Source organism: Rhinoderma darwinii, chromosome 4, assembly GCF_050947455.1.
Source record: "Rhinoderma darwinii isolate aRhiDar2 chromosome 4, aRhiDar2.hap1, whole genome shotgun sequence".
Classification (NCBI taxonomy): domain Eukaryota; kingdom Metazoa; phylum Chordata; class Amphibia; order Anura; family Rhinodermatidae; genus Rhinoderma; species Rhinoderma darwinii.
This window is the reverse complement of record NC_134690.1, coordinates 122,302,642-122,326,452: the sequence shown is the minus strand read 5'-3', so window position 1 is coordinate 122,326,452 and position 23,811 is coordinate 122,302,642. Positions and strand designations below refer to the sequence as shown.

Genomic DNA, 23,811 nt, shown 5'->3' with positions numbered 1-23,811 from the left:
ACAGGATTAAAAGAGCTGTACAATATGTCCTATCCCCAATATGATATCAGTAAACAATGTTGCATATATTATAATTCATGGAGGGCTTCTGAAATAGCTCTTTAAGGCCAGGATCACACACACAGTTTTGATTCAGTGTTTGGTACAGGTTTTGGCTCAGTTTTCTAATCCAAACACAGAAGTGGACAATAAAGAAAGGAGAAATATCGGTCTTTTCTTTATGCTTTTCCTTTCTTTTGGATCCACTTCCGGTGTTTTCTCAAAAAACCTGAGCCAAAAACTGCATCAAAACTCTTTGTGTGATTCTGGCTTAAAGGATTATTCCCTCAGAAATGTATGGCATATGCACCAGATATGCCATAACTGCCTCCCATAAATGTTTAATAGATGTGAGTACCAGCTCTCTCCAATCAAAATCCCCCTGAATGCGGTGGCCGTCTTGCCAGGCAAGATGGTGGTTAGATTACCCCCGCGTCATGATAGCTCTGCGTCCCAGAGCTGGGACTTGCATCTGTCAGACATTTATAGATATCCTGTGGATTTGTAATAAATGTCTAAGGTGGAAATACCCCTTTAAAGTCATAGAGACATTGATCAGTAAACTTATACTAGTTTGTAAAATAAATGAACCACATAAAGATTCCTGATACATTTTTATTGTTGATCCGAGATTGCCATTCTTCTTATTTTTGTCTGGCTATCAAGTAAAATTGTATATTATCTTTATTTTGCAGTTGAAAGATGTATGAGTGTAATGCAGTCTGGGACACAGATGATCAAACTGAAGAGTGGAACAAAGGGTCTTGTGCGCCTGTTCTACCTGGATGAACATCGTACATGTATTCGATGGAGACCCTCCAGGAAGAGTGAGAAAGCTAAAAGTAAGTTTCTTATTTCACATGAAAACTAAAACCCATATTATAAAAAATAACAGTCTTGATGTTACTAAAAACTGTGAATCTGGCCACATGCTCATGACAAAATAAAGCTGTTTAGAATATTTGACTGAGTGTACAGAGTGTAAGAATCCCATTTGTTACTTTTCATTTAATTGCAGTTACATCACAAGCTGCCAGCTATAGTGATTTTTACTGGAAGTAGGAGGAGAAGTTAGCTACTTCCATCTCAGTGATGAAAATATCTATGCTTCCCAGCATTTTCTGATTTTCAAGTTAAAACACAAGTATTACCTGGTAAACTTAGGACCTATAACTGAAACGATCGGGTTTATCTGACACACTCATGATAGACAAACATTTTGTCACTGTTATCATATTGTGTTTCAGAGCCTGCAACCAAAGGTTCAATAAATCAACCAATCATGTATCTTCTCTTCAAGAGGAATGGGAAGAGGAGGAGGGTGAGGGTTTTGCCACTGTGACTGTCTCCTATGTAGATCTAAGAGAAGGAGAAAATAGAAGGCAATATAAAAAAGCAAGCACCATGATATGGCTGACAGTGGTCAGTGTCAGGCAGCTACTTACTTTTCCTAGAAACAAAAGTCTGGAGGTCAAAGTATAATTGAGGGTGACTGTACATGTGTGGCCACCTCTCCTCTGTAAACAAGGGATAGGGGGCCCCTGATCTTGGAATTGTTGAGGTTTCAAGAAGATGAACTTGAACCAATCAAACATTTAGGGGCAGATCTTGTCGATATGCCATAAATATGTGTAGTGGGAAATCCCCTTTATTAAAGGGGTATTCCAGACGACAACATTTTTCACCTATATATCCACTGGGTAGGTGATAAATGCTAAATTAATAGGGGATCACAGCATTCGGCTGTTTCCATCAGCCCCATCCATAGACTTTCAATGGAGCGGCACTGCGCATGCCCGGTCTCTACTACATTCAAACTCCTAGCCGCTGTCTTGCAGCTGGGGAGACCGGAATCCCCCGTTGTGTTGATTAGTGGAGGTCCCAGTGGTCGGAACCCACCAATCTAGCATTTATCACCTATACAGTGGATAGTTGAAAAATGCTGTAGGCTATAATACCCCTTTAATGCTAAAGATGCCTGCACAAAAACAGCAAGTCACGTAAAAGAATAAGAGGGGAGACAGAACTCAGGTAACGCCCCTTTTTTTGACTGCCAATTGCCCACCACTGAAGTATGCCGATTTTCCACTATTTGCAATATACTGTGAATAGTCTATGATCATTAACCATACTTCCACGTGTTGTGGTGGGATGTTGTCCATGGTAAATTCTTTTGCCCATGAATCTAGTTTTGTATACTCAGATGTTTACTGCTATACATAATCATCAATCAACATGATGTAATATTCAGGGGGAGTCCGTAGGATGTCCTAGAAAGTTTTCCATGTTTTCCTGGGACTTTGCCATCTTGGAATGAAAGATAGATGGCAGTATGGCTAGTGAAGGATCATAGCACGCGCTCCTTGCTTTCCACTCTTCACTCACCGAGTCAGGCCTCACATTGTCCATTTTAGGGCAAAACAAAATCCAATGTAAAATATAGAATTATTCCTTTAAGAAATATATATTTGCATGAGCAGAATATAATTTTTTAGTAACCTGAATATATATTTTACTGCTGGGGCCCACTCGCCTTCGGTGGGCCAGAGTGTTGCCGATGGGATTCTGCTTCTAGTGGGAGCCCCTGTCTAGGGGGTGATGTAACTACCGCTGTAGCAGCCATAGCGGAAGCTACGGAGCCAGTGGCATGAGGCCCATGCCGCCCGCTGTCACGGGCCCCCCCATGCCCAGTGGCTGCTACAGCGGTAGCGACGCCACATTCAATAGTATCTGTTTCTTTAGGATGCAGATACTATTGAACACTATGACAGAGCAGGGAGGTAGCTGCCTACTCTGCCATTTACTAGGCTACAGACTCCCAGGCAGTGTGCTAGTAGTGCACTGCCGGGGACTTAGGCTCTGGGGTTGCCCCTGACATCACAGTCCATATATGGAGAGCCATGCCAGCAGGAGAGAAGGCGTCCCAGGCAGAGCGCTCTGGGACTCCGTCTCTGGGGAAGCCCCTGACATCACTGTCCATATATGGACAGTGATGTCAGGAGCAGAGCAGGAGTCCCATTCAGAGTGCTAGTAGCGCTCTGCCCGGGACTATGACTCTGGGGTTGTCCCTGACATCACTGTCCATTTAGTATATCTCCTGTTGTGAGATACAGGAGGTTAGCTTGGAGTGGGTTGTGGCGGTTATGCGCGGCGTGGCCGCCTGCCAAGCCAGTGCATGAACTTGGTTTGTTCGTGTGCGGTCGCAGGGCGGATCGCCACGTCACAGCAGATACATGCCCCTCTAGATACGTCACAGGGAGGTGTGGGAGGTGGGTTGATCTTAGGGGGGTGTGTCAGGAAGTATAAAAAGCAGGGAATCCCTCAGTGTAGTGACGGCACACGCCAGGAACAGGCGTCTTTTGTTTACCTTCAACTTGGAAGGACTAAACTTCTTGCCACTGCAAGAATGTTTTAAACCGGATACCCCTTGCCACTGCAAGCATGCTCAAATTAATGAGCTTTTTTCTTCACATTAACCGACAGCAATACTGATCTTTAGGCAGCTAAACCTCAAATTTGGATGCAGCTGCTGTTTTGACCTATCTCCCCTGAGGAACTGCTTGGTCAGCAAGGAAACGCGTTGGGAGAAATATTTATCATCTACCATCTCAGGAGAAGCCATATAACTATCCTCGGACACATTGACAAAGAGGACTACCAACTGAAAATAAGGGGTAGGAGGGCAATTGCCCCAGGTCTTTTACTTCACCTGTATATGTGGTCCTTGCAAGAGGAAAGGATCTTGCATAAACCTCCTGATGAAAGTAATTATAATACATTGTAATATTAGGAAACCTTATCAAGGCGGACTGATTTTTTGCTGTCTTCAGAAGTTTTTGATTTTGATATAAATCACTGAATATACATGAGAATTGGCATGCAGTATTGGCATATGATATCCTTACTTTTTGATATATTTTTGTTATCCATTTTAAACAAGCTCAGTAAAAGTTATATTTTATTACTCCGGATCTATCTTCATTTCTTTCAATATTACGGAGAACGAATTTATCTCTATCCAGGTGGGGGATATACAACACCACGAATACATCCTATATGGACAGTGACGTCGGTGGTTCTTCCTGAAGTGGAATCCCCGGCCAGAGCATCGACAATGCTCTGGTTCGGGATTCCACTCCTAGAGGGAGCCACAAAGGCACTACCTACATCGGAGGGGGCTGTGTGGCACTAAAAGGGAGGGGGGCTGTGTGGTACTACCAGGGGGAGGCTGTGTGGCACTACCAGGGAGGGGGCTGTGTGGCAATACCTGGGAGAGGGATGTGTGGCACTACCTGGGATGGGTGGCTCTACCTGGGTAGGGGCTGTGTGGCACTACCTGGGAGGAGAGGCTGTTTGGCACTACCAGGGAGGAGGGGCTGTGTGGCACTACCAGGGAGGAGGGGCTGTGTGGCACTACCAGGGAGGAGGGGCTGTGTGGCACTACCTGGGAGGAGGGGCTGGGTGGCACTACCTGGGAGGAGGGGCTGTGTTGCACTACCAGGGATTGGGGCTGTGTGGCACTACCAGGGAGTTGGGCTGTGTGGTACTACCAGGGAGGGGGGCTGTGTAGCAATACCAGGGAGGGGGGCTGTGTAGCGCTACCTAGAAGTGGGGTTGTGTGGCACTATATACAGTGGGCACTAAATTTATGGTGATACAAACTGGGGTTCTAACTTCTTTATGGGGGCATAAACAAAGTCTAACTTTTATATGGGGTACAAAGTATCTTTTTCTGCCATTTTACTGCCGCCGTGAGTTCCCCCCAAAGAGACACACTTAGTCTGTGTCACCCAAGGGCCCTTATAAACCTGTAGCCAGCCCTGATTACGTAGATTTCAATAAAAAATGTTTTGTTTTTTTTTAAAATGGTCATTAGTAGATAGTCCGTTTCCACAATTGCAAACGTTCTACTACTATATACAGCTACCATACAAAAAAAAGTAAATATAGTAAGCAACTGCTCCACTCTTCCCTTGCACCAGTTTTGACAAATATTCCACAATTTTGTACATGAGAAAGCATACTGGTTATACTGCAACGACCGGTTGTTACTTCGGGTGAAGGGGGGGGGGGGCGCGCTGTTCATGGAAAAACAGTGAAGAGGACACAGTGCTAAATTAGCGCTGCAGCCCATTTATTCTCAGCCACTAATTACAAAGTGATGGCATACCCTAGCTACATGCCATCACTTTATAATATGGAAATAACCCTTTACATAGGCTCATTTTATCTTATGTTATCAAATTTTTTTGTGATGTCAAGATTGAGCTGCAATCCTAACAAGAAGATATTTTGAACCAAATATGATCTATAGCTTTGTGAGATTTTTAGCTCTCTCACAGAAGAATGGTGCTCTGACCATTATGAAGATTTATAGTGAAATTAATCAGGACAGAATTTTAGACCTGAAAATGATCTGTCAATATGCAGTGCAAAGGGTTGAGAATATCACTAAAACTCTAAGGTGTCATAATTTTGTTCGATTCATTTGGAATGTGAATGACTTTTTGAAAATTTTAGAAATGTCATTGCATATACTGCTAGGTACTATCTTCTTTTGCCGCATGGCTTGCCACGTATATAACCTGTGGGAGGGTGCCAATGCTTAATATTGCAGGCCAGGATCATAGAATGTAGATGTAAGGATTTTAAGTTCTTTGAATTTTCAAGCTAAATGGAAAAAATCAGCATCTGTGTCTTTATGTAAAGTTTTAATACGTGTGGATTCGAATGTCTGGCGAAAGTGTGGATATCTGTCAGAATTTCTCCGTCGTGTGCAACATGTGATCACACCTTTAACTTTTTCGCTGCCAGGCGTTTTTGGACATTTTACACCTCCAGTAACCAGGACAATTTCACACTTTTGAAATGCACAAATAAAACCTATTTTTTTTTTCTTTTTTAAAAAAAACATCATACTAAACGCCCATACCCATATATTTTCTTAAAGTTTAAACCTGGTAAATTGTCAAAATGCCATTCAGCAATACTGACAGGCACCTTCGTGCAGGTCTGTGTCAGTGTATTTTTTCAGAAAATGTATAAAAATGTATATTTGTCACTATAAGTACGACCCAAGCAGAAAGTTAGAAGCATAAAAACTACTAAAAATAAAAGTTTAAAATGTACAGCGGTCATACATGCCACTAGTTCCATGTATACATGCACATATCTACATAAAATCACCAGCAACTTTATATATATATATTTATTTTTCTTTTTTTTTTTTAAACGTGCAGAGTTCATACAAACCACCAATACTTTCTCTTTCTGCACATATTTTCATAAAATCACGGAGAAACCTAAAATGGTTCAATTAGTGGGAATTAAAAGAAAAAAAAGGAACGACTTATAAAACATGTATTACAGACCTTTAAGAGTGAGTGCTCCCCCACACCCTATGTATTTTCTGAAGGCAGACAACCTGATGATCGCAGTTGTTATGGCGGTTATTTTTTTAAATGCATTCAAACTTACATTTGTGCCTAAAACTCACATACAAGCAGAGATATATACACACAAAAACAATGTAAGCAAAATAAATCAAGGTGTGCAAAGTTTATATATACTACAAGTGTCTACATCAACAAGAGCCTGTGCTCTTAAAAATGCTGAAACAGAGGTGATGCAATATTTGTCTGTCATCCACAAATGTAACAAAAAGAGCTACTATGCTACCAAAATCTATTTTTTTTTAAAGAGCACAGCATGTCAAGTGTAAAAAAAATCAGCTTAATAATTTAAACACACAACCATCTTCACGCAGCTTTGCATCAAACAGTAATTATGAGTCAAAATTGCGCAAAAAAAAAAAGCAGGCCCCTTATGCAAACAAAATGCTCTCTGAAAAAAACACCACACAAGTCTACATTCCCTGTTGTGTGTGTTAAATAAACACCAAAACCGCAGCAAAGTGCCAACCGTTTTTTGCATACAAAATAAATCAGGAAAAATATGTATAGAATTATCCATCCCCATCTGTACGAACTTTAATTTTTTTTTATTTTTCATCGACAAGTTTATAACATTACAAAAAAAAAACAACAAAAAGGTTAGAGGCATACATTGCTCAAATAAACAATAGGCATCCCATTGCATAGTATAAAATATAAGAAGAGATAGACAAAGCCAACCCAAGTTCTCCGAAAAAGACACGGCAGCAAAATAGGATCCTACTTTTTGAAGAAAGAATTTCTCCACACCACAAGACACCCAGAAACATTGCTATGAACTCTCCCTCCCTCCCACCCACCATCCAAACCAATCCCATTCTCCCATAAACATTACTTACTGTATGCATATGTTATATACTCATCAGAAGAAGATCCAATCCTGCCAAACTAGCTTTGTATCCCCGACAGAGCGGCTATAAGGTCTCGTTGCCTCTTCCAACTTTTGTAAATGGAGTATTTCCTTAAACCAGTCAGTGCCGCAGGAAACCTATCTGTCTTCCAAAGATGTGGAATAACTGTTCTAGCTGTGATCAAAAGGAAGGTTACCAGGGTTTTTTTTTTTTAATTCTTAACATGACCAGCAATCACGAACTTTAATTTTAATCCATTATAACAAATCCCTAAATCTACTCTAATGCGGTAACTAATACCGTTTTGTTTTTTTTGTGTGGAACTAATTGGTAACGAACATTTATGGTGACAGCCCGTTGGTGAAAATGTCACTTCTGACTGACGGAAATCTTTTCAATCTGTTAGAAATATATTAGATATTCGTTATGGTTATGACTGTAACATGTATCGCTAGAGAAAAGGGCAGCAGATTTTATGCTGAAGATTTGGTTACAGACAGGATAGGGATAATGTAAAATGTAGAAACTTTATAAATTCTTTTATTTATCCATTTTACAAACAAACATATCACGTTAAATGCCAAAAGAATATGAAACCATATAGTACTTCGGCACACAGTCCGGCATATGTGGACATCCTGTATGGTAGAAGTACAAACAAAGTATAGTCAAGCAATAAATGGGGCTAATCCCCTGCATCCTGAACCTGCAGACATGCATAAAGGCCCACAGCAAAACATAACTTAGAAGGAAGTGTGAGAGGGAAATGAGAAAAGAGAAACGACAGGGGAGGGAAAGGAAGGGACGAGATCCGTTGTTAAGTGTCATGTATGAAGTGCAAATTAAGAGGCTACGATATTCCTGAATTCCAAAGATGATTGAAACCTGACCCAGTGATACCAAGTCCTGATGAACTTGGCGTGAGTACCTCTCATTGAAGCCGTGAGATCCTCCATCCTCATGATCTCCTGTATCTTATCGAACCACATGCTGAGCGACGGTGCATCCGATTGTCTCCACAGCGCTGGTATGCAGGCCCTGGCAGCATTCACCAGATGGCAGACCACAGTGCAACGATATGTGAACAGCGGGATCTCGCACAGATGGAGCAAGAAGAAGGCCGGTGTACATGGGAGCGGGAAGTCCGTGAATTTGGAGGTGATACGCCACACGGGCGGGCAGTCCCAAAAGACATGTAGTATCGTTCCCACCTGATCACCACATCTCCAGCACAGCGGTGAGACCGCCGGAATCATAACGTGTAGTCTGGAAGGCACCCTATACCAGCGCGTTAAAATATTAAAACCCGCTTCCTTATACCTGCTGGCCATGGACGATTTATGTGTCATTGTGTATATCCTATCTATTTGTTCCGCCGATAGTGTGATTCCCAGGTCCCTTTCCCACCGTAACAAATATGTGGGTGTGGAGAGGGTAGCTGGGGAGATCAGTAAGGAGTATAGTCTGGATAGTGTGTGACACATCGAGCCAGTGCCCACGCAGAGGAGTTCAAACGGAGTTTTAACCCGAGCATGTTCCGCAGGGTTAGGCAAGGACACCAGGAAGTGAGAGGAAGAGGGTCTGTCAAACACATCAGTTGCGAGCCAGTCATCCATGACTCCCCTTACAGGTAATGAGAGGCGGGGCCCCTACCTGCCCGCAACCAGCTCCGAAATGGACCCCCCTCCCGCCCTGGAGGGAACGCCGGATTGCCCAGGACTGGAAACATGGGGGATGGGGAAGGGGAGATCTCTGTCCGGGGGAAGACCTTCGCCGCAACTGCCAGTGAGGGCCCTATCATCGGGTGTGTCCTTGCTGATAGAGGGGTATCCCTACCCAGCCAAGGTAGGGCCTGTAAAGGGACAGCTACGGAAGACTGTTCCATCGACACCCATTGTTTGACCTCTGTGTGGCGGAACCAATCAAGGATGCTCGCCATGTGCGAGGCCTGATGTTAAGCAACGAAGTCAGGGAGCCCCACGCTCCTTCACTCTTAGAGCGAAAAAGCGTGGCGCGGGCTATACGGGCCGGTTTCCCCACCCAAATGAAGCGGTGGAGTAAGGACAACAGAGCTCGGAAGAAAGTGCGGGGAATGTGAATCGGTAAGGCTTGGAAGAAGTACAGTATCCGTGGGAGAATGTTAATTTTGAAGATTGCACATCTGCCAAACCACGTGAAGGTACCCTTCGTCCAGGAATCCAAATCGCCTTTTACGCGCTGAAGGAGAGGAGGATAGTAAACTGCATAAAGGCGAGAGAGATCCCTGGAGAGTTGGACCCCCAAGTATTGAAGCGAGTCCCTGGCCCACTTAAAGGAGACGGACCCCGACAGATCCTCTACCAGGGACTGCGGCAGTGATATGTTGAGTGCCTTGGACTTCTGATAGTTAATTTTGAAATTTGACAGTTTCGAGTATCTACTCATCTCCGCCATGAGGTTGGGCAAGGAGATCCTGGGCGCAGTGTGGAAGAACAGAAGGTCTTCCGCATACGCAGCCACTTTATGGGATCTTCCACCCACTGATACCCCCGCTATGTCTGGGTTTGAGCGAACCCGACAAAGGAAGGGTTCCAGGCATAGAATAAAAATCAAGGGCGACAGGGGGCACCCCTGCCGCGTGCCATTGGAGATAGAGAGCGGAGAAGATAAGGTACCATTAACCTTAACCCTGGCAGAAGGAGATGAGTAGAGGCTCGAAATCAATTGCATCATGTGGGAGCCCAACCCGATATGCCGCAAAGTGGCCGACATGAAGTCCCAGTCTACCCTGTCAAAGGCCTTCTCCGCTTCCGTGGACAGCAGCAGTGTGGGCAGAGTCGAGGCAGCCACGTGATAAATCAGATTAATTGCCCTAGTGGTGTTATCCCTGGCTTCCCTAAGGGGCATGAAGCCCACCTGGTCGTAGTGTATCACATTGTGGAGGAGGGGCGTGAGCCTATGGGCCAAAATTTTTGCAAACAGCTTGAGGTCTACATTAAGCAGTGAAATGGGGCGGTAATTTTGGCAGCTGGTGGGGTCCTTTCCTTCCTTAGGTATAATCGTAATGTATGCCCATAGGGCATCCTGAGGGAGAAAGCACCCGTCTGTGAGGGAGTTGTAGGCCTGCAGGAAATGAGGTGCGAGAAGATCTGAACAGACCTTGTAGTACTGAATAGGGAGCCCATCCGGGCCCGGCGACTTCCCCACCGGAGAGTCCTTCAGGGCCCAAGACCACTCTTCTGGCAAAATAGGCTCTTCCAGAGCCACTAGAGCTTCCTGCAGGACACTTTTCATCCCCGAGGAGCGGAGATATGCCTCCATCTGCTCCCGTCTAGTTCCCCCATCAGTGGTGGGAGAGGTCCGCGGGAGATTGTAAAGAGAGTGGTAGTACGCCGTAAAGGCTTCCGAGATGTCCTTGGGGTGGTGCAAGCTCCCAGCTCCAGGGACCTGTACCTGGGGGACATAGGTACGTGACCCAGTTTTCCGCAATGCCCGTGCCAAAGTCCTGCCTGGTTTGGTACTGAATTCGTCGAAATGTCGTCTACACTTTACTAGGGAGGCCCTGGCCTTAGCAAGACAAAGAGAACGAACCTGAACACGCAACTGCCCTAACTCCGCCCCCATCACCCGGTCCAAGGAAGCCTTGTGGGATTGCTCGAGTAGGTGTATACGAGATAACAGTTCACTCAAGTGAGCCGTCCGCTCCCTTTTAAGTTTAGATCCGATCCCGATGAAGGAACCCCGGATCACGCACTTATGTGCCTCCCAAACACTGAGCGGACTGACATCTGGGGATACATTCGTAGCAAAATACTCCCGTAGGTCCCTGTGTATTTCTGAAGTTACCGTTGGGTCCTGCAGGAGCGAGTCATTTAACCGCCACTGCCGGGAGCGAGGGTGGGCAGCAGGGAGACAGAGAGAGAGTGTTATGAGGGCGTGGTCCGAGAAGGTTATGTTATCTATTGAGACTGAGGAGAGGTTGGAGAGATGGGAGTGGCGCAGGAAGAAGTAATCTAGTCTGGTGTATGTGTTGTGGGGGGCCGAAAAGAAGGTGTAATCTCTTGTCGTCGGGTGCATAAGCCTCCACGCGTCTATCAATTGGTGTTCGTGTAACAACCGAAGCACCCGGCTGTGTGCCGACCTGGGTAACGACGAGTGTCCGCGTGAGGAGTCTATAGTCGGGTCTAATGTAAGGTTCAGGTCCCCCCCTAGTATGAGAGCGCCTTCCAAAAAACCATCCAACTCCGTCAAGACCCCTTCAAAAAAGGCGACCTGGCCGGTGTTGGGGAGATAGCATGTGAACAGTGTGTTAGCCAACCTACCCTTCACGAAGATGTACCGTCCCGCTCCATCTGTGCGAGTCTCCACGTGCTCCCACGGAAGAGAACGAGAGATCAAGATAGAAACCCCCTTGGTCTTGGAGTCCGGTGAGGTGCTGTGATACCCCTCAGTGTAGTGAGAGTCCGTCAACCGTGGAACGCTGTCCGCCCGGAAGTGAGTTTCCTGGAGGAACGCCACATGTGCTTTCTTTTTCCATAGGAGATGGAGGATCTCTTCTCTGGAACGTTCAGGCCCTGTGCATTCAGGGAAACAACCGTAATGTTAGACATGTGGAGCCACCGTAGGAAAACAGAAAGGGGGAGAAAAGCGGGGAAAGAGACAGTTACCCCCGAAGGGAGGGGGAAGGGCCAAGAAAAGGGACACTAGCGTCCCACTGACAGCGGAGTACAAAACCCCTAAACAATACTACGCATGTTATGTCGGGAGAAAACACCCCCTGAACACGACAGGACAGCGCGGAAACCTAGTGGGGAACGTAGAAGGGCAGCGGCGTGAAGTGGTGATCTCCCTAAGACTCGTCACTAGGTGGGACTAAGGTTGTATAAGCCCAAATAAGAACAGGCCGGAACCCCAGACTCGGCCGTATTACTGTAACGGGTGTATGTAGATTTCTGACCTCCCACCGCAGCACAGTATGATGGGGAGAAAGGTTCCCTGAGACAATCCCCCGTGCATAAAGGCCCACAGCAAAACATAACTTAGAAGGAAGTGTGAGAGGGAAATGAGAAAAGAGAAACGACAGGGGAGGGAAAGGAAGGGACGAGATCCGTTGTTAAGTGTCATGTATGAAGTGCAAATTAAGAGGCTACGATATTCCTGAATTCCAAAGATGATTGAAACCTGACCCAGTGATACCAAGTCCTGATGAACTTGGCGTGAGTACCTCTCATTGAAGCCGTGAGATCCTCCATCCTCATGATCTCCTGTATCTTATCGAACCACATGCTGAGCGACGGTGCATCCGATTGTCTCCACAGCGCTGGTATGCAGGCCCTGGCAGCATTCACCAGATGGCAGACCACAGTGCGACGATATGTGAACAGCGGGATCTCGCACAGATGGAGCAAGAAGAAGGCCGGTGTACATGGGAGCGGGAAGTCCGTGAATTTGGAGGTGATACGCCACACTCCTGACCAGAAGGCAGTCAGCCGCGGGCAGTCCCAAAAGACATGTAGTATCGTTCCCACCTGATCACCACATCTCCAGCACAGCGGTGAGACCGCCGGAATCATAACGTGTAGTCTGGAAGGCACCCTATACCAGCGCGTTAAAATATTAAAACCCGCTTCCTTATACCTGCTGGCCATGGACGATTTATGTGTCATTGTGTATATCCTATCTATTTGTTCCGCCGATTAGTGTGATTCCCAGGTCCCTTTCCCACCGTAACAAATATGTGGGTGTGGAGAGGGTAGCTGGGGAGATCAGTAAGGAGTATAGTCTGGATAGTGTGTGACGCATCGAGCCAGTGCCCACGCAGAGGAGTTCAAACGGAGTTTTAACCCGAGCATGTTCCGCAGGGTTAGGCAAGGACACCAGGAAGTGAGAGGAAGAGGGTCTGTCAAACACATCAGTTGCGAGCCAGTCATCCATGACTCCCCTTGCAGGTAATGAGAGGCGGGGCCCCTACCTGCCCGCAACCAGCTCCGAAATGGACCCCCCTCCCGCCCTGGAGGGAACGCCGGATTGCCCAGGACTGGAAACATGGGGGATGGGGAAGGGGAGATCTCTGTCCGGGAGAAGACCTTCGCCGCAACTGCCAGTGAGGGCCCTATCATCGGGTGTGTCCTTGCTGATAGAGGGGTATCCCTACCCAGCCAAGGTAGGGCCTGTAAAGGGACAGCTACGGAAGACTGTTCCATCGACACCCATTGTTTGACCTCTGTGTGGCGGAACCAATCAAGGATGCTCGCCATGTGCGAGGCCTGATGTTAAGCAACGAAGTCAGGGAGCCCCACGCCCCTTCACTCTTAGAGCGAAAAAGCGTGGCGCGGGCTATACGGGCCGGTTTCCCCACCCAAATGAAGCGGTGGAGTAAGGACAACAGAGCTCGGAAGAAAGTGCGGGGAATGTGAATCGGTAAGGCTTGGAAGAAGTACAGTATCCGTGGGAGAATGTTCATTTTGAAGATTGCACATCTGCCAAACCACGTGAAGGTACCCTTCGTCCAGGAATCCGAATCGCCTTTTACGCGCTGAAGGAGAGGAGGATAGTAAACTGCATAAAGGCGAGAGAGATCCCTGGAGAGTTGGACCCCCAAGTATTGAAGCGAGTCCCTGGCCCACTTAAAGGAGACGGACCCCGACAGATCCTCCACCAGGGACTGTGGCAGTGATATGTTGAGTGCCTTGGACTTCTGATAGTTAATTTTGAAATTTGACAGTTTCGAGTATCTACTCATCTCCGCCATGAGGTTGGGCAAGGAGATCCTGGGCGCAGTGCGGAAGAACAGAAGGTCGTCCGCATACGCAGCCACTTTATGGGATCTTCCACCCACTGATACCCCCGCTATGTCTGGGTTTGAGCGAACCCGACAAAGGAAGGGTTCCAGGCATAGAATAAAAATCAAGGGTGACAGGGGGCACCCCTGCCGCGTGCCATTGGAGATAGAGAGCGGAGAAGATAAGGTACCATTAACCTTAACCCTGGCAGAAGGAGATGAGTAGAGGCTCGAAATCAATTGCATCATGTGGGAGCCCAACCCGATATGCCGCAAAGTGGCCGACATGAAGTCCCAGTCTACCCTGTCAAAGGCCTTCTCCGCTTCCGTGGACAGCAGCAGTGTGGGCAGAGTCGAGGCAGCCACGTGATAAATCAGATTAATTGCCCTAGTGGTGTTATCCCTGGCTTCCCTAAGGGGCATGAAGCCCACCTGGTCGTAGTGTATCACATTGTGGAGGAGGGGCGTGAGCCTATGGGCCAAAATTTTTGCAAACAGCTTGAGGTCTACATTAAGCAGTGAAATGGGGCGGTAATTTTGGCAGCTGGTGGGGTCCTTTCCTTCCTTAGGTATAATCGTAATGTATGCCCATAGGGCATCCTGAGGGAGAAAGCACCCGTCTGTGAGGGAGTTGTAGGCCTGCAGGAAATGAGGTGCGAGAAGATCTGAACAGACCTTGTAGTACTGAATAGGGAGCCCATCCGGGCCCGGCGACTTCCCCACCGGAGAGTCCTTCAGGGCCCAAGACCACTCTTCTGGCAAAATAGGCTCTTCCAGAGCCACTAGAGCTTCCTGCAGGACACTTTTCATCCCCGAGGAGCGGAGATATGCCTCCATCTGCTCCCGTCTAGTTCCCCCATCAGTGGTGGGAGAGGTCCGCGGGAGATTGTAAAGAGAGTGGTAGTACGCCGTAAAGGCTTCCGAGATGTCCTTGGGGTGGTGCAAGCTCCCAGCTCCAGGGACCTGTACCTGGGGGACATAGGTACGTGACCCAGTTTTCCGCAATGCCCGTGCCAAAGTCCTGCCTGGTTTGGTACTGAATTCGTCGAAATGTCGTCTACACTTTACTAGGGAGGCCCTGGCCTTAGCAAGACAAAGAGAACGAACCTGAACACGCAACTGCCCTAACTCCGCCCCCATCACCCGGTCCAAGGAAGCCTTGTGGGATTGCTCGAGTAGGTGTATACGAGATAACAGTTCACTCAAGTGAGCCGTCCGCTCCCTTTTAAGTTTAGATCCGATCCCGATGAAGGAACCCCGGATCACGCACTTATGTGCCTCCCAAACACTGAGCGGACTGACATCTGGGGATACATTCGTAGCAAAATACTCCCGTAGGTCCCTGTGTATTTCTGAAGTTACCGTTGGGTCCTGCAGGAGCGAGTCATTTAACCGCCACTGCCGGGAGCGAGGGTGGGCAGCAGGGAGACAGAGAGAGAGTGTTATGAGGGCGTGGTCCGAGAAGGTTATGTTATCTATTGAGACTGAGGAGAGGTTGGAGAGATGGGAGTGGCGCAGGAAGAAGTAATCTAGTCTGGTGTATGTGTTGTGGGGGGCCGAAAAGAAGGTGTAATCTCTTGTCGTCGGGTGCATAAGCCTCCACGCGTCTATCAATTGGTGTTCGTGTAACAACCGAAGCACCCGGCGGTGTGCCGACCTGGGTAACGACGAGTGTCCGCGTGAGGAGTCTATAGTCGGGTCTAATGTAAGGTTCAGGTCCCCCCCTAGTATGAGAGTGCCTTCCAAAAAACCATCCAACTCCGTCAAGACCCCTTCAAAAAAGGCGACCTGGCCGGTGTTGGGGAGATAGCATGTGGCCAGTGTGAACAGTGTGTTAGCCAACCTACCCTTCACGAAGATGTACCGTCCCGCTCCATCTGTGCGAGTCTCCACGTGCTCCCACGGAAGAGAACGAGAGATCAAGATAGAAACCCCCTTGGTCTTGGAGTCCGGTGAGGTGCTGTGATACCCCTCAGTGTAGTGAGAGTCCGTCAACCGTGGAACGCTGTCCGCCCGGAAGTGAGTTTCCTGGAGGAACGCCACATGTGCTTTCTTTTTCCATAGGAGATGGAGGATCTCTTCTCTGGAACGTTCAGGCCCTGTGCATTCAGGGAAACAACCGTAATGTTAGACATGTGGAGCCACCGTAGGAAAACAGAAAGGGGGAGAAAAGCGGGGAAAGAGACAGTTACCCCCGAAGGGAGGGGGAAGGGCCAAGAAAAGGGACACTAGCGTCCCACTGACAGCGGAGTACAAAACCCCTAAACAATACTACGCATGTTATGTCGGGAGAAAACACCCCCTGAACACGACAGGACAGCGCGGAAACCTAGTGGGGAACGTAGAAGGGCAGCGGCGTGAAGTGGTGATCTCCCTAAGACTCGTCACTAGGTGGGACTAAGGTTGTATAAGCCCAAATAAGAACAGGCCGGAACCCCAGACTCGGCCGTATTACTGTAACGGGTGTATGTAGATTTCTGACCTCCCACCGCAGCACAGTATGATGGGGAGAAAGGTTCCCTGAGACAATCCCCCGTGCATAAAGGCCCACAGCAAAACATAACTTAGAAGGAAGTGTGAGAGGGAAATGAGAAAAGAGAAACGACAGGGGAGGGAAAGGAAGGGACGAGATCCGTTGTTAAGTGTCATGTATGAAGTGCAAATTAAGAGGCTACGATATTCCTGAATTCCAAAGATGATTGAAACCTGACCCAGTGATACCAAGTCCTGATGAACTTGGCGTGAGTACCTCTCATTGAAGCCGTGAGATCCTCCATCCTCATGATCTCCTGTATCTTATCGAACCACATGCTGAGCGACGGTGCATCCGATTGTCTCCACAGCGCTGGTATGCAGGCCCTGGCAGCATTCACCAGATGGCAGACCACAGTGCGACGATATGTGAACAGCGGGATCTCGCACAGATGGAGCAAGAAGAAGGCCGGTGTACATGGGAGCGGGAAGTCCGTGAATTTGGAGGTGATACGCCACACTCCTGACCAGAAGGCAGTCAGCCGCGGGCAGTCCCAAAAGACATGTAGTATCGTTCCCACCTGATCACCACATCTCCAGCACAGCGGTGAGACCGCCGGAATCATAACGTGTAGTCTGGAAGGCACCCTATACCAGCGCGTTAAAATATTAAAACCCGCTTCCTTATACCTGCTGGCCATGGACGATTTATGTGTCATTGTGTATATCCTATCTATTTGTTCCGCCGATTAGTGTGATTCCCAGGTCCCTTTCCCACCGTAACAAATATGTGGGTGTGGAGAGGGTAGCTGGGGAGATCAGTAAGGAGTATAGTCTGGATAGTGTGTGACGCATCGTGCCAGTGCCCACGCAGAGGAGTTCAAACGGAGTTTTAACCCGAGCATGTTCCGCAGGGTTAGGCAAGTACACCAGGAAGTGAGAGGAAGAGGGTCTGTCAAACACATCAGTTGCGAGCCAGTCATCCATGACTCCCCTTGCAGGTAATGAGAGGCGGGGCCCCTACCTGCCCGCAACCAGCTCCGAAATGGACCCCCCTCCCGCCCTGGAGGGAACGCCGGATTGCCCAGGACTGGAAACATGGGGGATGGGGAAGGGGAGATCTCTGTCCGGGGGAAGACCTTCGCCGCAACTGCCAGTGAGGGCCCTATCATCGGGTGTGTCCTTGCTGATAGAGGGGTATCCCTACCCAGCCAAGGTAGGGCCTGTAAAGGGACAGCTACGGAAGACTGTTCCATCGACACCCATTGTTTGACCTCTGTGTGGCGGAACCAATCAAGGATGCTCGCCATGTGCGAGGCCTGATGTTAAGCAACGAAGTCAGGGAGCCCCACGCCCCTTCACTCTTAGAGCGAAAAAGCGTGGCGCGGGCTATACGGGCCGGTTTCCCCACCCAAATGAAGCGGTGGAGTAAGGACAACAGAGCTCGGAAGAAAGTGCGGGGAATGTGAATCGGTAAGGCTTGGAAGAAGTACAGTATCCGTGGGAGAATGTTCATTTTGAAGATTGCACATCTGCCAAACCACGTGAAGGTACCCTTCGTCCAGGAATCCGAATCGCCTTTTACGTGCTGAAGGAGAGGAGGATAGTAAACTGCATAAAGGCGAGAGAGATCCCTGGAGAGTTGGACCCCCAAGTATTGAAGCGAGTCCCTGGCCCACTTAAAGGAGACGGACCCCGACAGATCCTCCACCAGGGACTGCGGCAGTGATATGTTGAGTGCCTTGGACTTCTGATAGTTAATTTTGAAATTTGACAGTTTCGAGTATCTACTCATCTCCGCCATGAGGTTGGGCAAGGAGATCCTGGGCGCAGTGCGGAAGAACAGAAGGTCGTCCGCATACGCAGCCACTTTATGGGATCTTCCACCCACTGATACCCCCGCTATGTCTGGGTTTGAGCGAACCCGACAAAGGAAGGGTTCCAGGCATAGAATAAAAATCAAGGGTGACAGGGGGCACCCCTGCCGCGTGCCATTGGAGATAGAGAGCGGAGAAGATAAGGTACCATTAACCTTAACCCTGGCAGAAGGAGATGAGTAGAGGCTCGAAATCAATTGCATCATGTGGGAGCCCAACCCGATATGCCGCAAAGTGGCCGACATGAAGTCCCAGTCTACCCTGTCAAAGGCCTTCTCCGCTTCCGTGGACAGCAGCAGTGTGGGCAGAGTCGAGGCAGCCACGTGATAAATCAGATTAATTGCCCTAGTGGTGTTATCCCTGGCTTCCCTAAGGGGCATGAAGCCCACCTGGTCGTAGTGTATCACATTGTGGAGGAGGGGCGTGAGCCTATGGGCCAAAATTTTTGCAAACAGCTTGAGGTCTACATTAAGCAGTGAAATGGGGCGGTAATTTTGGCAGCTGGTGGGGTCCTTTCCTTCCTTAGGTATAATCGTAATGTATGCCCATAGGGCATCCTGAGGGAGAAAGCACCCGTCTGTGAGGGAGTTGTAGGCCTGCAGGAAATGAGGTGCGAGAAGATCTGAACAGACCTTGTAGTACTGAATAGGGAGCCCATCCGGGCCCGGCGACTTCCCCACCGGAGAGTCCTTCAGGGCCCAAGACCACTCTTCTGGCAAAATAGGCTCTTCCAGAGCCACTAGAGCTTCCTGCAGGACACTTTTCATCCCCGAGGAGCGGAGATATGCCTCCATCTGCTCCCGTCTAGTTCCCCCATCAGTGGTGGGAGAGGTCCGCGGGAGATTGTAAAGAGAGTGGTAGTACGCCGTAAAGGCTTCCGAGATGTCCTTGGGGTGGTGCAAGCTCCCAGCTCCAGGGACCTGTACCTGGGGGACATAGGTACGTGACCCAGTTTTCCGCAATGCCCGTGCCAAAGTCCTGCCTGGTTTGGTACTGAATTCGTCGAAATGTCGTCTACACTTTACTAGGGAGGCCCTGGCCTTAGCAAGACAAAGAGAACGAACCTGAACACGCAACTGCCCTAACTCCGCCCCCATCACCCGGTCCAAGGAAGCCTTGTGGGATTGCTCGAGTAGGTGTATACGAGATAACAGTTCACTCAAGTGAGCCGTCCGCTCCCTTTTAAGTTTAGATCCGATCCCGATGAAGGAACCCCGGATCACGCACTTATGTGCCTCCCAAACACTGAGCGGACTGACATCTGGGGATACATTCGTAGCAAAATACTCCCGTAGGTCCCTGTGTATTTCTGAAGTTACCGTTGGGTCCTGCAGGAGCGAGTCATTTAACCGCCACTGCCGGGAGCGAGGGTGGGCAGCAGGGAGACAGAGAGAGAGTGTTATGAGGGCGTGGTCCGAGAAGGTTATGTTATCTATTGAGACTGAGGAGAGGTTGGAGAGATGGGAGTGGCGCAGGAAGAAGTAATCTAGTCTGGTGTATGTGTTGTGGGGGGCCGAAAAGAAGGTGTAATCTCTTGTCGTCGGGTGCATAAGCCTCCACGCGTCTATCAATTGGTGTTCGTGTAACAACCGAAGCACCCGGCGGTGTGCCGACCTGGGTAACGACGAGTGTCCGCGTGAGGAGTCTATAGTCGGGTCTAATGTAAGGTTCAGGTCCCCCCCTAGTATCAGAGTGCCTTCCAAAAAACCATCCAACTCCGTCAAGACCCCTTCAAAAAAGGCGACCTGGCCGGTGTTGGGGAGATAGCATGTGGCCAGTGTGAACAGTGTGTTAGCCAACCTACCCTTCACGAAGATGTACCGTCCCGCTCCATCTGTGCGAGTCTCCACGTGCTCCCACGGAAGAGAACGAGAGATCAAGATAGAAACCCCCTTGGTCTTGGAGTCCGGTGAGGTGCTGTGATACCCCTCAGTGTAGTGAGAGTCCGTCAACCGTGGAACGCTGTCCGCCCGGAAGTGAGTTTCCTGGAGGAACGCCACATGTGCTTTCTTTTTCCATAGGAGATGGAGGATCTCTTCTCTGGAACGTTCAGGCCCTGTGCATTCAGGGAAACAACCGTAATTTTAGACATGTGGAGCCACCGTAGGAAAACAGAAAGGGGGAGAAAAGCGGGGAAAGAGACAGTTACCCCCGAAGGGAGGGGGAAGGGCCAAGAAAAGGGACACTAGCGTCCCACTGACAGCGGAGTACAATACTACGCGTGTTATGTCGGGAGAAAACACCCCCTGAACACGACAGGACAGCGCGGAAACCTAGTGGGGAACGTAGAAGGGCAGCGGCGTGAAGTGGTGATCTCCCTAAGACTCGTCACTAGGTGGGACTAAGGTTGTATAAGCCCAAATAAGAACAGGCCGGAACCCCAGACTCGGCCGTATTATTGTAACGGGTGTATGTAGATTTCTGACCTCCCACCGCAGCACAGTATGATGGGGAGAAAGGTTCCCTGAGACAATCCCCCAGACCTCACCGACTAGACCCCCTGGCCCACTTGAATTCCCCTTTGGCCTGGCAACACTCCCTCCCGCAGAAACCTGAGAGGAGACCTGAGGAGAAAAGGAAGGAGGGTTAGAAAATTTAGAAACTTTATTGATGTTTGTTTGTGCGTGTGGTACGATTGTTTGGTATGATTTATTTAACGCTGCGATCCAGATACATTGTCTAATTAGACAGGTGATTAGATGACCTTCTCCTCATTTTATCACTTGATTTCTGGAAGAAGAAAAAACCTGCATATGACAATCAGAGAACAAGTTTGGGAGGGGGGGGGGGGCATAATATAATTAAAAGTTAATATTATCCCTCCCCTGGGGTCATTTAAAGCCATACAGGCATAGGCAGAAAATCATAGAGCCTCCTATTCTCCATTAATTATTCATTAATATTTGATACATTTATACATATTGTACATTACAATTAAGCATGAATAATTAAAATTCGATTCTTAGAAAAGCTCTTCAGGGTCTCCAGACCCGTTGTCAATCTGAGCTATTGCAGTTGTAGCCACAGCAATACTATGCACGACATACATTTTAACCCTATATATGATTTTGGTTGTTTATTTAATTGTAACACAAAACAACATTTAACAATTTAACATTTCTTCCTCTTAATTCTATTAATTTAATGTTTTTTATATTTGTTTTTAGAAATAAATTTTTTCTTCATCTTTTGAGAACTGAATTCTACCCTCTTATTAGTATATTTTTCTACTAAGAAACGTCAAGATTTTTCTTCAACGTTTTCATGATAATTTATATGATTTACAACACTATATTAAATGTCCCTAGCGTATGTCATTATCTAAAAATAGGGTACCCTTTCTTAAATAAAGAATGATAAGTCTGACTTTGATGTTTAAACTGTGCTCTATAATTACATTTCAGAGTTAAACCAATGTGAACAGTAAGCTCGCTTTAAACTCCCTAACATTTTCATGTTAAAAATAAAATATTCTTGTCTTTTTCCTTTTACATTTCTATCTTGTGTCCGTAGCAAAATATCAGGTCTTACCTTACTCTGGAACTAAATCTAATTCACTTTATCTACACAATACAGGCCAATGATAAAATAAAACATCCTGTAATCTTGGTAATTACTAACTTTATTTGCTCAATATTATGGTGTATATATATATTCATATTCACTCTAAACCATATAAATTATGGCAAAACATATGCTTGGCCTTGTTAGGGGGAGTTCACACAGAATTGTTTTACGGAAAATGCGGCAAAAAATGGCCGAAAATGCCTCCCATTGATTTCAATGGGAGGCGGAGGTGTTTTTTCCGTGAGCGGATAAACCGGCTTGTGGGAAAAAGAAGGGACATGCCCTATCTTCGGGCATGTACGGCTCTGACCTCCCATTGACATCAATGGGAGGCAGAGAAAGCGTATTTCGCAGCGTTTTCCAACAATACCAAAGAGGTGTACACCCAGGGTCATGCACCACAACTCTTTTGACATAACACAGTATATATCTTTTTCATGAGTGTTTCTGTAAAATATCAGTCACCTAGTATTCTGTGTTTCTCTCACCTAGCCAGTATACCTTACGTATAATTTCCTCTGGTGTTTCAGTGATGGTTTTTGCCTCTTTTATTGTGTTGTTTTATCTGTACACTGTATCTAGTCTCCCCAACAGGAACAAAGTTACTTATTCTTACCAAAGTGCCCTGTTTGCCTGCTCTCGCCATATGTCACTTGACCTCTGATGTCACGTTTCCTTCAGCCTCCTGTGATGAGCCGCATACATATCACATGGGCTAGGTGCCAACCGTCCTGGTCCAGTATACGGCACATCACTAGTGAGGTTTTGTTTCAGGAGGGTGTATTTTTACTTTGGGAGAAGGCACATGCACGGTCCACAATGTACTCTCTATATACCACACATGTGCGGTTGATGCAGCAGCGCTTGTTCTAGTGGGGAAATACACAGGAACAACAGGGAGGAGCCTGATGCACGCTGCTTAGAGTGTGCAAGGAATCCTGGGAAATGTAGTCTAAACTGGAAGCAATAGTAAACAATCATTCCCTGCTAAGCATTTCAACAAACGCATATGTGAGTCGTGGTAAGTACCACATTTTTTTTTTTATAAGAATATAACCAACAATCTGTTTGCAATATTGGAAATTAATTTTTATATGTTTTCATTTTTTGGGGGATCTCAGAAAAGCCATTTAACACAATTATGCAGGGGATTCGGGGCTCTGTAACAGAGAATAAAGAGAGTCTGTCACCAGAAATTTGTAAAGCAGCAGCACAGAAATATAGTGTAGCCTCACCTAAATCTAACGCTGTTTTCATTTTTCAGCTGAGTGGCTCCATTGCAGCGATAATCACTTTATTTCTTATAAGCAAATTAGCTTATTGGAGCAACAAGGGCGTCACCGTTGCTCCAAACTTCTCTACCTTCTATCCCCAGTCCGACCCTCCCTCCCATCCTTCTTTGACAGGGCCAGGCAGTATAGAAAATGTGATCACGCCTGGCCCTGTATTCTCTATGAGCGCACCCGCGCCTCTGCTTCCGAATACAGTACAGCCGATTAAACCAGTGAAATTTCAGTGATGTACTGCGCACCGATCAAAACTTCTGATATGTCACTATGACATATCAAAAGTTTTCTGAGCATTCAGATGCTCTTCAAGTATTCTTGGACCTGTAGTGCCAAACTAGCAAAGCAGAACTTATAGCACCCACTTTATTTTGCATCTGTTAGCATATACTATAACATAGCACAGCAGGCTATGTCCTATTACTCGTTTTCCTTACACACTGTTGACGCATTAAAGACTGCTCCACTTACACACGGCGTGAGTAGTAATATCCTGTTGTCCTGCTA

The 23,811-nt window shown here is 47.4% G+C and overlaps 1 protein-coding gene across 1 annotated transcript in view; it reads left to right on the top strand.

The window, feature by feature from the left end:
* Window positions 1–23,811, top strand: part of PLCH1 (phospholipase C eta 1) — a 151,296-nt gene that overhangs the window by 38,992 nt on the left and 88,493 nt on the right. The window contains exon 2 of the mRNA XM_075861528.1: window positions 735–881. Within this exon, the coding sequence (XP_075717643.1) occupies window positions 735–881 (147 nt within the window). The remainder of the gene's footprint in view (window positions 1–734; window positions 882–23,811) is intronic.